This window comes from Rana temporaria, chromosome 6 (assembly GCF_905171775.1).
Source record: "Rana temporaria chromosome 6, aRanTem1.1, whole genome shotgun sequence".
Classification (NCBI taxonomy): domain Eukaryota; kingdom Metazoa; phylum Chordata; class Amphibia; order Anura; family Ranidae; genus Rana; species Rana temporaria.
Genome location: NC_053494.1, coordinates 151165496 through 151179381, shown reverse-complemented (window position 1 = coordinate 151179381; position 13886 = coordinate 151165496). Strand labels below are relative to the sequence as shown.

At 43.2% G+C, this 13886-nt stretch overlaps 1 protein-coding gene across 3 annotated transcripts in view; it reads left to right on the top strand.

Annotated features, from left to right (window-relative positions):
• The window catches only part of PCNT (pericentrin), a 148294-nt gene that overhangs the window by 65489 nt on the left and 68919 nt on the right, over positions 1-13886 (top strand). For all 3 annotated transcript variants that reach the window (XM_040357593.1, XM_040357594.1, XM_040357591.1), the window contains exons 19-24: positions 4519-4670; positions 5894-6063; positions 8740-8960; positions 9983-10145; positions 11117-11329; positions 13629-13858. In XM_040357593.1, the coding sequence (XP_040213527.1) occupies positions 4519-4670; positions 5894-6063; positions 8740-8960; positions 9983-10145; positions 11117-11329; positions 13629-13858 (1149 nt within the window). The remainder of the gene's footprint in view (positions 1-4518; positions 4671-5893; positions 6064-8739; positions 8961-9982; positions 10146-11116; positions 11330-13628; positions 13859-13886) is intronic.

The window sequence follows — 13886 nt, the reverse complement described above, 5'->3', positions numbered from 1 at the left end:
TTCACTTACCTCATCCTTCAATTTTGCTTTTTAATGTCCTTTATTTCTTCTGAGAAATCCTCACTTCCTGTTCTTCTGTCTGTAACTCCACACAGTAATGCGAGGCTTTCTCCCTGGTGTGGAGTGTCGTGCTCACCCCCTCCCTTGGACTGCAGGAGAGTCGGGACGCTCTCTACGTTGCAGATAAAGGAGCTGTGTGTTAGTGGGTGTCCTGACTCTCCTGTAGTCCAGGGGAGGGGGTGAGCATGACACTCCAGACCGGGGAGAAATCCTCACATTACTGTGTGGAGTCACAGACCGAAGAACAGGAAGAGAGGATTTCTCAGAAGAAATCAGGACATTTAAAGGCAAAATCTAAGGATGAGGTAAGTGAAGGAGGACTGCACTAAAATAAAGGAAGCTATTTTTAGGGGAAAAAATTATACCTTTACAACCCCTTTAACATAACTTGGATCGGTACAGATCACTCATGTTCATTCAGAATGGGAAGGGGTGGTAAATGACATGCCATGTTGCCAACCCCCGCCCCTAGGTAACCAAATTTTTGGAATATTTAACTTAATGCGCTTGGTATCAAGTTTGCCAAAACTTCAGAGATTGCTTGTTCAAAAACAGGGTGGATTTGATTTAAATTACTAGTAAATTGGCTTGATTTAAATCCATAATTTTTTAAGAGCAATTGTCATCTCTGTCCCATAGCGGTTCCTTCTTTGACCAGCTGTTGACCGATGGTCTCATTCACTGCTGGTGATGCGGCAGTGACACAACAAGGTGAGGGATGTGGCGGCAGCAGGTGGGTGGATGCCCGCTAACAGGCGCTGCTATGATGGATCTGAAATGACAGGTGCTCTTTAAATGTAAGGACTTATTCTTGCTGGTAGTTAGAATCTTTAAAGGGTAAGTTCACCTTTACAGAAAACTCTGTAAGGTGATCTTACACAGGTGCCCCTTCTCAAACCCACCCCCTCCCCTACACCCCGGTCCCGTTGGCCTTGACCGCAGCTTTCTCAGTTTCTAAAATAAAATGTAAATATTGCAAAATCTACAGCCTCGTGCTACATACCGTATTTATCGCGGTATAACGCGCTCTGGCGTATACCGCGCACCCCCAATTTGGCCCCCAATCCTGTGGGAAAAAAAGATTTTTAGTTTTTTTGTACTTACAGTTTTGATGTCTTGCGCGGCGTCCATCTGCGGCCTCGTCGGGTCCGGCGTCCTTCTGTGGCTTCGGGTGTCCTCTTCGGCGGGTCCGGCGTCTGTCTTCGGCGGGTCGGGTGTCCATCTTCGGCGGGTCGGGTGTCCATCTTCGGCGGGTCGGGTGTCCATCTTCGGCGGGTCCGGTGTCCATCTTCGGCGGGTCCGGTGTCCATCTTCGGCGGGTCCGGTGTCCATCTTCGGCGGGTCCGGCGTCCATCTTCGGCGGGTCCGGCGTCCATCTTCGGCGGGTCCGGCGTCCATCTTCGGCGGCGTCCTCTCGCTCGTTTCCCGCCACGACTTTGAATACTGCGCCCGCATATAGCGAGCGCAGTACACTCGTGAATCTTCGGGCAGGCTCGGGCGCCTCTCGCACTGACGTCCTGTACGCTCAGGACGTCAGTACGAGAGGCGCCGAGACTGGCCGAAGATTCACGAGTGTACTGCGCTCGCTATATGCGGGCGCAGTATTCAAACTCATGGCGGGAAAGCGGGTATCGGCGTATATCGCGCACCCACGATTTTGCCCTGATTTTCAGGGCAAAATAGTGCGCGGTATACGCCGATAAATACGGTAACCAAGCTCCATTTCATGCTGAATAAACTAAATTATTAATGCATCTTAGATTCTTACTCCAAAAGCATTTTATTAAAATACATTTTGATAAAATCAGTTTAAATCAAAAGAATAAAAAAAAAAAATTTTTTTTTGATCATTGATTTATAGCCACCCTGTTCAAAAACTGGATAGTGAAAATTCTCAGTAAAACCAATTGTCTAAACTCATAAGATTTTTGGCTTCAAAAATTGCCATCACATGGTGTTTGAGTCAGTAATGGATGGATCATAATTGATGATGAACTTTACGGCAACCTTCATTATGGGCAATCTTAGTTTGACATGACAACCATGAATACAATATCTGTCAATGGATGAGTGAGGTTTGGGAGACACCCTTCTGGCTACTATTGTACTCCGTCGTCGTCGTCGTCGTCGTCGTCGTCGTCGTCGTCTTTGTCGTCTTCTTCGTCTTCTTTTTTTTTTTTTGTCCACCCCCCCCCCATTTACATACAGTAAATGTTGTACTGTACTTTTTAAAATATTTCAACTTCAGTCTTTGGTCTGTAAGAACTGATCTACCTTGGAATATACCATGATTGTTATGTGACATGGCAAACTTAATGCCCAATTGGTGTTGTATATGCTGCTGTTTGTTCTTTATGGCATTCCTTTAGGCTGCATTCACACCTGAGCATTTTGTCGCCTGAAGCGCGACGCCCCAAAACGCTAGAGGGGGAAAAATACATTATTCTCTATGGAGATGGTTCACATCTCCACTACAAAACGGCTGACGCCGAACGCCTGAAGCCCAAACAAGTTCTGGACCCTTTTTTGTCGCTCGAATTTGGGAGTTTTACATTTGTGACCCTAGACCTGTAAAAAATCGCGGTAAACGCTGCATTTTGACGCGGCAAATCGCGGTAAAAAACGCTAATCTCAGGTGTGAATGCAGCCTTATGGATACTTTGAAAAACTGTATGGTGACTGTATATTTTTATTTTATTGTATCCTTTTTTCAGAAGTTCATAAATAAATGTGAGTTTAGCCTAATACAATACCAAACCCTTATTTCAAGCATGCAACCCGGCTGTCCACCCTACATACATAGGTCGGCCTGTGGCAAAGCACCTTGTCTCAGTGCCTCTTCCCAACAACTAGGATTCCCCATGTTGTCAGTGATTCCAAGGGACGCCATGAGTGTATATGTGATGCACAGCTCCCGCTAAGCAGGGGCAAACAGGCTAATGTTTGGGCATTTATCTGACCACCTGTATTGCCAAAAGCACTTTGTATACCTTGGTTCTTAATGAAACGTTGGCTCATCGTCCTACTGATGACTAGGGAGTGTTGGTTCTTTCTCTTGAGTGTTTTGAATGCATACCAAACATGGGTCAGCAAAATTATCACAATCATGTCTGCAGCCTTAATACATGCCTCTAGCGTTGTCTTTTTTTTTTTTTTTCCCTATCTGAACACTTACCTGTCTTCAGCCTCACTTCCGGGTCGTCTTCCCTGCGGGGAGTGGGCGTGTCGCTACCTTTTCCTCGACGAGGAGTAATTGGAAGCTGTGTGCAAGGTCTCCTGGGAGTGACGTTTCAACACTCACAGGAGACCATTCGAAATAGCTAGGCGTGTATTCTCGCGCTAGCTCGAGTGTCACGGGAAGCGGGTCACATGACTCGCAAAGCGCGTCATGTGACTCGGAATCCATGAAGTGTTTGCTTGTGGGATTCACATTGCCCACAAGCAAGATGGAAAAGGCCAGGACTATTTTTTATAAGGTATCCTTTTAGGCGAAAACGGAGCGGACGGACGTAGGAGTGGCTAGCAGGTGAGTAGTAGCCTGCTAGCTATATTACCATGCACTGGAGATTTAAAAAAAAAAAGCAAAACCTGCGGAACCTCCACTTTAAGGGAGCAGTACACAAGGCAGTTCGGAGGCTGTGACTGCATTTCTTTGGGTGCCACATGTCCTATTGAGGTGCGTTTTTAAAGCTTGCTAAATGCATATTACAAGAATGCCTGTCGACATGAACCCCAAGAGTGAACCTTGATGGAAGATTAATTCTCGGTTTCCTTGTCTCGTTAACAAATCTTAATACGCTTGGAATCCTTTTTGTTATGCTTTTAACATTTTGTTTGAAAGGCAAAGAACATTTGTGTATATGTACATGTGTGCATGCACCCTAACTGCATTTATGTGTTTGTACTAATAGGGGGGCTTGTAAATCTATTTGGTTGTATAAATTGACTTGCTGTAACAAGGAGGCAGACTGCGTTTATTTTATTTTTTTAATTTGCCCAGCTTGCCAGGTGACCTGCAGCAGTGCGGTAAGCAGTTTCCTCTTTATTTCAAGGTGACAGCCTGTGAAGTTATTCAGGTAGCATGTAAAATGACTCTTGAAGCAAAGAGGTGGGAGCTTTCTTGTGTTTTGGTTTTTCAAGCTTCCAAGCTGTTGTCGTGGTGACTAGGCTCCAAGTGAAGCTGCGAATAATACACCCTGCATTCTCCCTTCACAAGTGCTGCCTTATTGTATTCGGTTTCTGCCAGTTTTACAAATGCATGATACTGCGCACAATTCGAATAAAGCACATGAGGTGTTATGTTGCTTTCCTAGCAAAAGCAAGGGGGAAGAATCGTCAACTTTTTTTTGTACAGATCGCTTTGTCACAGTCTCCTCAGACTACAGAGTTCTTTTTAGCGAGCATGTATTCGTCATGATCAGCTTTATGACACTTTTTTCCATCTTCCGAAACGCTCAGTTGCAGGAAAAGGTCTCTTTCTTAACGAATGAGATGGATGGGTTGCAATCTCAGATGGAAACAATTGTGGAGACCAGAGAAAGGGAGAACCAAGAAGGAAAGAATTTGGAAACCATACTTCAGACTGAAGTAAAGATGGCCCGACAGGAGTGGTAAGTTGAGATTTTTGTGTGGTGTTATTTTCATGGGGAAACTTTTAGAATGCATATGCTACCTTCTTTTTTTTAAGCTTTTGGTCTTGCTTATATTGTCGCATTGCATTAAACATTAGTAGCCAAATTCAGGTAGATGTGCCTAACTTTAGGCGGACGTAGCGCATCTCATATACGCTACGCCGCCGTAAGTTAGAGAGGCAAGTACAGTATTCACATAGAACTTAGTTACTGCGGCGTAGTGTAAATGGGCCGGCGTAAGCGCGCGTAATTCAAAGTAGGCTGTAGTGGGCGTGTTGTATGGTAATGATTCGTGACCTCACGTAAATGACGCGCCTAACGAAGGGCGCATGCGCCGCCCGTGGACGTATCCCAGTGCGCATGCTCAAAATCACGTTGCAAATAGTCAATGCTTTTGACGTGAACGTAACCTACGGCCAGCCCCATTCTGAATCGGCTGACGTAAACGACGTGAAATTTGACGGCTGTTCCGACGTCCATTCTTAACATTGGCTGCGCCAACTTTTTGGTGGTTTATCTTTACGCCTGCAAAACGCCTTACGTAAACGGCGTAGCTTACTGCGACGGGCGTACGTTCGTGGATAGGCGTATCTTGCTCATTTACATATTCTCGGAGTAAATCGACGTACACGCCCCTAGCGGCCAGCGTAAATATGCAGCTAAGATACGACGGCGTAGGAGACTTACGCTGGTCGTATCTTAGCAACAGCGAAGCGTATCTCAATTTTGTGCATACGCTTAAAGATACAACGGTGCGGATTCGGACTTACGACGGCGTATCTACTGATACGCCGTCGTAAAGTCTTTGTGAATCTGTCTATAGGTATGCACTGCTTGTAGAAAAGTTACATTGTTAATTGATGTTTTTGACTTTGTGCTTTCAATATTCGATACATTTTGCAGAAAAGCACATAGTTAGTTTGATAGCCAACACATGTAAGGTGATAACTAATGTTAGTAGAAGATAGAAGAGAAATGTTGTGATGGTCCCTTGGGGGAGAAAAAAAAATTGTTTCTAAACCGTTTTTAATTTCTTTTGCATGTGTATGTAGATAGGAAAAAAAAATCTAGATGCAAGACAAATTTGACTTGTTTGGTCTTGTAGTGTTATCATCTGAAGGCTGTAGAAGACTGATGTTTTGGACCATTGTTGTCTAGCTATTGAGTCAATGACTGCAATGAATATCTCGTCTCTTTTTCAGGGAAAAACTGCAGGATTCTTGTCAGCGTCTTTTGAAGATTTTCACTGATGTGTTAAAGAACACACTGGTCACAGAAGATTTAATATTCAAAAAAATTGGTCTCTGCTTGGATAGTACCTTATCTCAAATGGGTGGAGATAGAAATGGGGATGCACTGACCAAGTCTACAGGTATTTCTTTTTTTTTTTCTGGGTTACCATTAAAAAGCAACTTGCCTGCCTTATGCCCCACTTCTGCATGCTCCCTCCTCTCTGTGAGAGCAGTCCCTCTGTCTCTTTTCTCTTCAGCAGTTGCAATTGTCATGCAATGCTGGATCAACAGTCCTGATTTGTAGGTTAGGATGCCAAGTGCCTGCCCACAGATCATAAAGGCAGAGAGGAATTTAGTTAAATAGAAGTCCTTTTTAACATGATGTCTTAACCCTTCCTTGCAGTGGGGCTGCCCCAGTATTGTAAGGGTTAGGTGCTTGGTTATATCAAGGGGACAGGAATGCACTTTTTCTTACCCGATCCTCCATTTCACAGGTAGACGGTGCTCCTTAATGCTCCAGTGGTGGACGTCCATTGCAGGGTTATAATTCTAGTATTGATCTTGATGATGGTGGAGGACCTTCCACCACTGGAACATAGGAGAAAAGAGGCAGCGCAGAGGATTGGGTAAGGCCTGGCTCACACCTATGCATTTTTGGTGCTTTTTGCATTTTGTAGATTTGCACTACAGTCCATTTAACATGGTTTCCAATGGAACACTGTCTGTAGTGCAAATCTAAAAATGCATAGGTGTGACCCAGGCCTAAAAGTACTTTACCGAGTTCTCCAGACATTAAAGAACAGTAAAGTCTTGCAGTGTGGGCGCTGTCCAATTGCGAAGGAGTATTTTTAGGTTCCCTGGAGTTGTAAAATGCAGAATTTGACCCATAAATCTCATTCTGTAAAGCAACATAATAAATCAAGATGTCTATTAAATACCATTATATAGTCCCTACAAGCTACTTGTAGGTAGGAACCTTGGATTGTAAGCTCTGTAAAACCCTTATGTGCTAGTTAAGGACAACTATTTTTATTCTATTTTTCTTTTATGTATGCTGCCTTTGCTGTACAGTAATTCTGCCTATTTTAGGGCATGTGCAATGAAGTTTGAGCACCAGTGCCTGTAGACAAAAAAAAAAAAAAAGCTTAGGTTCATGTTGAGTGGTGGACAAGTTTTGCAAAGTTTTGTACATCCATTAAAATAACCTTTTTATAAACCTGGCAGTAGCAGTTCTTAATAGGGGTGCAACGGATCGTCATTGATCCGTGATCCGAACCGAAAAACATTGATCCGAACCGCACACACGTGATCCGAGGACTGATTTCTGAAAAAAAAAGTTGTTGCGCATGTTCAGTCCACACACAGCGTGGTCATGGCGAGCGGAGGAACTTGAACGCCTCGCGTCATTTAAATTCCCTGTATGGGAGCATTTTGACTTCCCTGTCAAATAGTGGTGCAACGGATCACAGTTGATCCGTGATCCGAACGGGTCACCCCCTTTGGATCGGCACACACTGTGATCCACGGATTGCCGCGGCTCTGGAGCTAGGCCAAAGCCGCGGCCTTTCCTAATGTTATGGCCTAACTCTGGAGCCGTGGCCATCTTGGTACACCCGGCGGCGACCCTCCTCTCTGTTTACACGTACAGAGGAGGAGGAGCCAGCACTCATGGGACACACCGCTGGGGGGGGTCTGTCTGTACTACCTGTGGGGGTCTGCCTGTACTACCTGGGGGGGTCTGTACTACCTGGGGGGTGTCTGCACTGATATGGGTGTCTGCACCGAGGGGGTTCTTTACTGAGGGGGGACTATAGTTGGTGGGAGGGGGGGTGACACCATTATTTTTTGCACCGGGTGATCTCACTGCAGAGGGGGAGATGTGGATATTACAGTGGGGGAGAATTTTTTTTTTTTTTTTTTTTTTTTTGCCGATCCGAAAAATGATCCGATCCGTGACTCCTGATCCGAGGAATGATCCGAACTGTGAGTTTTTTGATCCGTTGCACCCCTAGTTCTTAATAATTTTGACATGTACAGAGCATGCAGATATTGCTGAGAGTAAGAATTACTTGCTTGTTGTAGAGTAATGTAACAGGTTTTTTATTGGCACACATCTGTAAGTCACTGATACTTAGCTGGGAGCACAGAGTTTATTTTTGTGGATGTAATAATGATATAAGGAGTCCCATTGGGATAGTGATGGGACTTTAAAGGTGCTAATGATTCAAATATTTTATAAAAATATATTTTTATTAAACATACAAAAGTAAAAAAAAAAATTAAGAAATGGAGAATATACAAAAAAGCAATAATCTCCATACAAATGTTCCATGCTTATCGTTCTACATGTTTCGCCATATGGCTTCGTCAGGAACAAAGACAAACATTATTTTCTATTAAATAGCTATAAACAGGTATTACATTGTTACAGGTTACCGGGTATATCGGGTCAAATATTAGTGCATAGATATAAAAGGAAAAGCAAAGTTAAGAATTGAAGCAGTACCTGAGGTTATGTTGATGTTATGTTTAAGGGTCTATTCACACCAATGTGCTTTTTTTATTTGATGTCTTATCCATTTAGATGCATCTAAATGCATTTCAACAAGACTTTCATCACTGCTTCATGATGTACATAGTTTATATGTTTTTTTTGTGACTTTCACGTTCAATACAAGGTGCATTGCATTGTGCTTTGACATGTTTTTGATGCTTTTCCATTGATTTCAATGAAAAATGCATTGGGGAAAATGCATATGCATGAATTGGCTCTATCTAACAGAATTTTAAAACTACATTGGCTTTTTCTGTTTTAGTGAATGAGAAAAATCGCTTGAGTCCAGACTGTGACACTATGACTGAGCAGAGCCTGATGTCCACAGATGAGGGATACGAAGTGTCAGAATATCTGTGCGATAGTGTGCTGGGCAGCCTAGAAGTCGGTCTAGAGAATGAAGAGAAGATTATACAGATGAGCCAGCGCTTGCGCTCTGCTGTTGAGAGACTTCTAGATATGGTTTCTAATTCTGCCGTTGAGGTAGGAAAAATAAGACCATGGCTGATAATGTGTTAAGATGATCTAATCAATCTGCGTTAGGTGATGATTAAATATGAGAATGTTTACTACTTGTACACAGTCAGTCCACTGGCTGCTACAGATGTGTGTAGATGGGCATACCATACACATAATCTATGAACTGCTTGGCCTCAGTTTATATTGATAATGAAAGTCCTCTATTTAGTATTGGAATGTCTGTCGACACCGTATTTTTACCCTTTTCACCTTTTTTGGGCCTTATGTCAACATGTTCGTACAGACAACTAGAGTGGTCTCTCATCAACTACCAATTGGCAGCAGACATGTCCTGCAAAAACTAAAATCTGAAAGAGCACCACAACTAGTGGTGCTTAATGTGGGGCTCATTCACACTAGCCCATATGGTGCATGTAGCAGTTTACTATGCGGGCTAGTGTCTTTGTGAGGTCCAGCAGGGGGCGATGCAAGGCATGCATCGCAATTTTTTACCCCTTTTTTTTTTTTTTTTTGCTGTTTTTCCTTTAACGTGAAGTGTCCCTGTCTCCACGGGCACAATGTGTTGTGGTGAGGTGACTTGGGGCATCATCCAGTGATGTCGACACCCCAGCTGATGCTTCCATCAGGTGCTGCTGCCGCCGCAGTTTCCGGTAAGGGAACCCGGCAGTGAAGTCTTGCAACTTCACAGCTGGGTCCCTTCTGCGCATGCGCGAAGCATGCTGTGCTCTTTTACTCGCCTGGCAGCAAGGGACGGAGGGGGGCCGAACTTCTCACGTACCTCGCCGTGTGGACAAAGTACCTGTCAAAAATGGGTACCCCCCCAAGGTGCCACCGGTGGAAGGGTGGGGAGGAATTGGATAAGCAGAAGTTCCACTTTTGGGTGGAACTCCGCTTTAATTCATTTTTTGATGGCATTGCTAACAAACCAGATGGCACCCCATGCTGTGATTGCATCCCAGCTGAGCAAGGCTAAAGTACTGTAACTTGTGGTTTGTTCTTCTTTTAATTATATTTTCATCTTTTAGATAGAGCAGACTCATGAAATACAGAAATCTTTTGAGGAGGAGTTTAAAAGTCGAAATCAAGAGATTGCTCAAGTAGTGGTTAAGAATCAAGACTTGGTGAAACTGCTGGCACAGGAGACTGAGGCAAAGAACCATCTGCAGGTTGAACTGCACAAAGCTCAGGGTAAGACGAAAAACATTCAAAGGATTTGGGCAAAATTAGTGTTTGCAAGATTGTGTAAGAAAACCTACTGACATGCCCACCACAGCAGACTGCGGAGTCCTGAACTTAAACGGGTCCTTGTGCGGACTGTAGAGTAGCCAACCTTCAGTGCATCATCTTCTAGATCTGGTGTGATGCTACCACCATAGGTAGAAGTGACTGAGGGAATAGTTCTGCTAGTGTATTTCCTAGATCTGAGGGCAAGTTTTCCTTTTTTTTTACTGGAAACCAAAACATTTAACCATTTTTTATTTCTTTAAGTGGAATAAAACCTAAAATGTTCTGCTCAGACATGATGCCAAAATGTATTGTCTCGTGGGGTTATAGCCTACTAGGGGAAAGGGGATGGCTCTTTTCTGTTTGTTTACTATCCTTCCTTCTACGGACAGGGCTGTTACTTAGAGGTCTGCTTCAGTCTGATCTTTCAGATCGGCACATACAGCATGTGGCAGAGTAGTTGTGCAGTATAGGTGTACATGTTCAGATTGGATGCCAATCTCAATTTTTTTTTTTCCCTTTGCTTGTTGTGTGGCACTTGGACCCCAGCAATCTGTAGGGGGAGTGGGTACAGCAGCTATCTCCCAGTAACCTAATATAATATGTTCCCTGGCTCTCACTGCCATATGAAGCATGTTTCTAGTCTTCAGCCAAACCTGTAGCATGTTGACAGTATGTTTTTTGTAGTCTGAATGTTCTGTCTTGCACTAAATATATAATACATTGTGAGTGATGTCAGGTGCTGCAGTTGTGCCCCCTATATCTCACAAATTGAAAACTACTGTTTTTAAAAAGAAAAAAGCAAGAGGTTTAGAGACAGCAAGACTTTCAAAATGCCATATGATTTTTGTTATATCTCTTTGTGCTTTTGTTTGCCTAGCAGACCATTTTTCTGTTCATTTATGCTTGTCATTTTGATCTGTTGTGTGATACAGGACTTGTTGAAGGTTATGCAGCAGAGAAGGCTGCCCTGGAAGAAACATTGTCATTAAAAGAGACTTCTGAGCACCAGCTTGTTCTAGAACTGGAGAAGTCCCAGGAGAAGCTGAAAGTCCTGACACAGGAGCCGTCTGCTCTTAGGGAAGAGAAAGAGTTGTTGCTGAGGCTCCAGGAAGTCCTATCCAGTAGTGAGAAAGATGTTAAAATTGGTGAGACTCTCTACTGTAATATTGTAGTAGTAGTACATAATTGAAGCTCCCTCCCCTCCCTCCTCTCACTCCTCCCTCCTTGTGTTTAAGTACGATTAAACCTTTTAATTGTCGGAATCGTTTGTCGAAAGCACTATGCTATAGATCAGATAATTGGCCAAGCTTACAAAAATGTTCTTTTAGTGTGTACGGGCCTTTAGATCCTGACGGTCTCCTCCTGGAGCGTCATAAACCTGTCGGATGTAAATAACAGAGATAAATCCAACCAGGTGCATGCCAACTCCTAGAAAAAAAATGGAAATTACAGCGCTCACAATAACATATACAAATCAAATCAAATTTGTAAGTGAAAAACGTCCATATAATTTGTGCAGATTGTGCTCCAATCAATAAAGTGCAGTGGTGCTTTCCAACTTCTAGGGGCATCACACACCGCTTTTGTGTTCCCACTCGCCAAAATAAATGGACCCCTGGCTTTTCAAGCCAGGGATCAATCAAGCTTGAAGTTTGACCATCAATGGCTTATTCACAGAAGGATCTACTAAAACTCTTGCTCCTCCATGATGATCATAGGTGGATAATGGCACCTAAAAATGAAAGGCTAACGGTGAAGTACAGTAAGATACGCTTTATTTGCACAAACATGGATCGGTACTTACAGGCTGGCAAATTATAAATCGAATGCCACCTCATAGACTTAACTCATAGTATGCCTGCACATTTTACAAAGTGGCTGAGTTCCTGGAATTCAGCATTCAGATGAAAGGATTTTGGACTTGCCTGTAAATTGCATATTTTGGCGTACAGGACACTGGCCACTTTGCCCTCTGTTACTCTGCATTGCTGGCCACGTTACCCTCTGTTCCTGTGTTACTCTGCATTGCTTGGTACTAAACTAAGGACTCATTGAGTGGGGTCATAGTATTGAGTCTAGGTTGACATACTCAGCAAAGCTTTTGCAAGTGTCCAGTCACCTGAAGGTAGCCGCCTACAATCAAGGATCTATACTAAACTAAACCCAACGATTTACTGTTTTCAAAACTGTTACATTCAAGGCGTGTCATGAACGATAGCTTAACAGTTCGTTTGAGAGCAAAAATAACTAAGTTATCAAATGGCTGGTGTCATATGATCACATGTTCAGCACAATGGAAACTTGCAGATCAAGCCAAGGCTAAGATTGCAGCTTCCTTGGCTGTAAAGGTGAGGAGGGTTTAGCTCCATTTTACCTGAAAAAGCTAAACATAGAAACTGCTTGGTTATTATGCACAACTGCTCCCAGATACTGTCTGCTTTAGTTTTGATAAATCCCCCCCCCCCCCCCCCTGTGTTTTTAGTTTAACTGTAGCGCCGAGCATTTCTATAACTTGCATGATTCAGCTGGATGGTAAAAATGTTCTCGTATTCAGGTAGAACTAGCCAGTAAGTGCCTCTCCCAGAGTCCTGAATACTGTTTCCTCAGCAATAACAGAAGTTTTTCAAAACTTTTTTTATGGTTGTATTAGTTTTCTTTTTTGGGGCTTTTCTTCCCCCTCCTCTGTTTTCGCCTGGTGATTCCTCCCCCCCCCCCATTCTGGATTGAAGGAGCACAGGGGGCAGATTTGGACAGCAGCGTCGTCAGTCTGGGAGAGGGGAGTGTTAGAAGTACTAGCAGGTTTAAATACAGTAAAAAATTGAAGCTGAACGCCAGCAAATGCTTTATAATCAGTTAGTTATAGCAAACATTCGTTTTCTTTTTGGCATAAAGGTTTTACATAATAGCTGATCATTTTAAGCACCCGTGCCGGTGTTAAATGGTCTCTGTCATCCCTGTAACGGAGAGAGTTTTTCTGTTGAAAAACTACTTGCTGGCTTGATCACCAGATGAAAATAAAAGAAAGAAGGCCTAAAAAATAAACTAATACAGCCATCCCCTCTAAGAATTGGTAAGCTACAATATGTTTTCTTTTGGGTTTAATGTTCCTTTAACGTTCTTCTGGAGTGGCAGATTCTAGGATGCTATTTATGTAAATTGTGGCCAAAGCTTGCATGATTGGACTCTGTTCTACTCACATGTACCGTACATGTTTTATTGGCCATCAGCTGTGGTTTGTGGTCACGCAGGGGTTTTTAAATACTCCTTGTTCTGAAATATGGTGTATAATCATTTTATAGTAATGAAAGTCAATGCAACTACAACTCCAAACCATTTTGTAGTGCTTCAGTCTGCTGTATACTTTTAGACTGAAGGCTTGGACACTTGTCTGGTGTCCGGTGGACTATGCAGATTTGAAACTCACAATTTTTCTTGTTTTAACAGAGCTTCTGAAAGAAACGCAACGCTTAGTAAAGGAGAAACTTGAGTTACACTGCCAAGCAGACAAGGACCGATCAAACTTACTTTCCCATATGAGGGTCCTAGAAATGGAGTTAGAAGACCAAATGGCTCGTAACCAGGAGCTGTTGAAGAAATCAAGTGAAATGACCGACTTTGAGCAGCAGATTCAGGCTCTAGAGAAGCAGCTAAAACATCAGAGACAATTTATGGACGTATGTTTTTCAGTTTTATGTCCCAAGA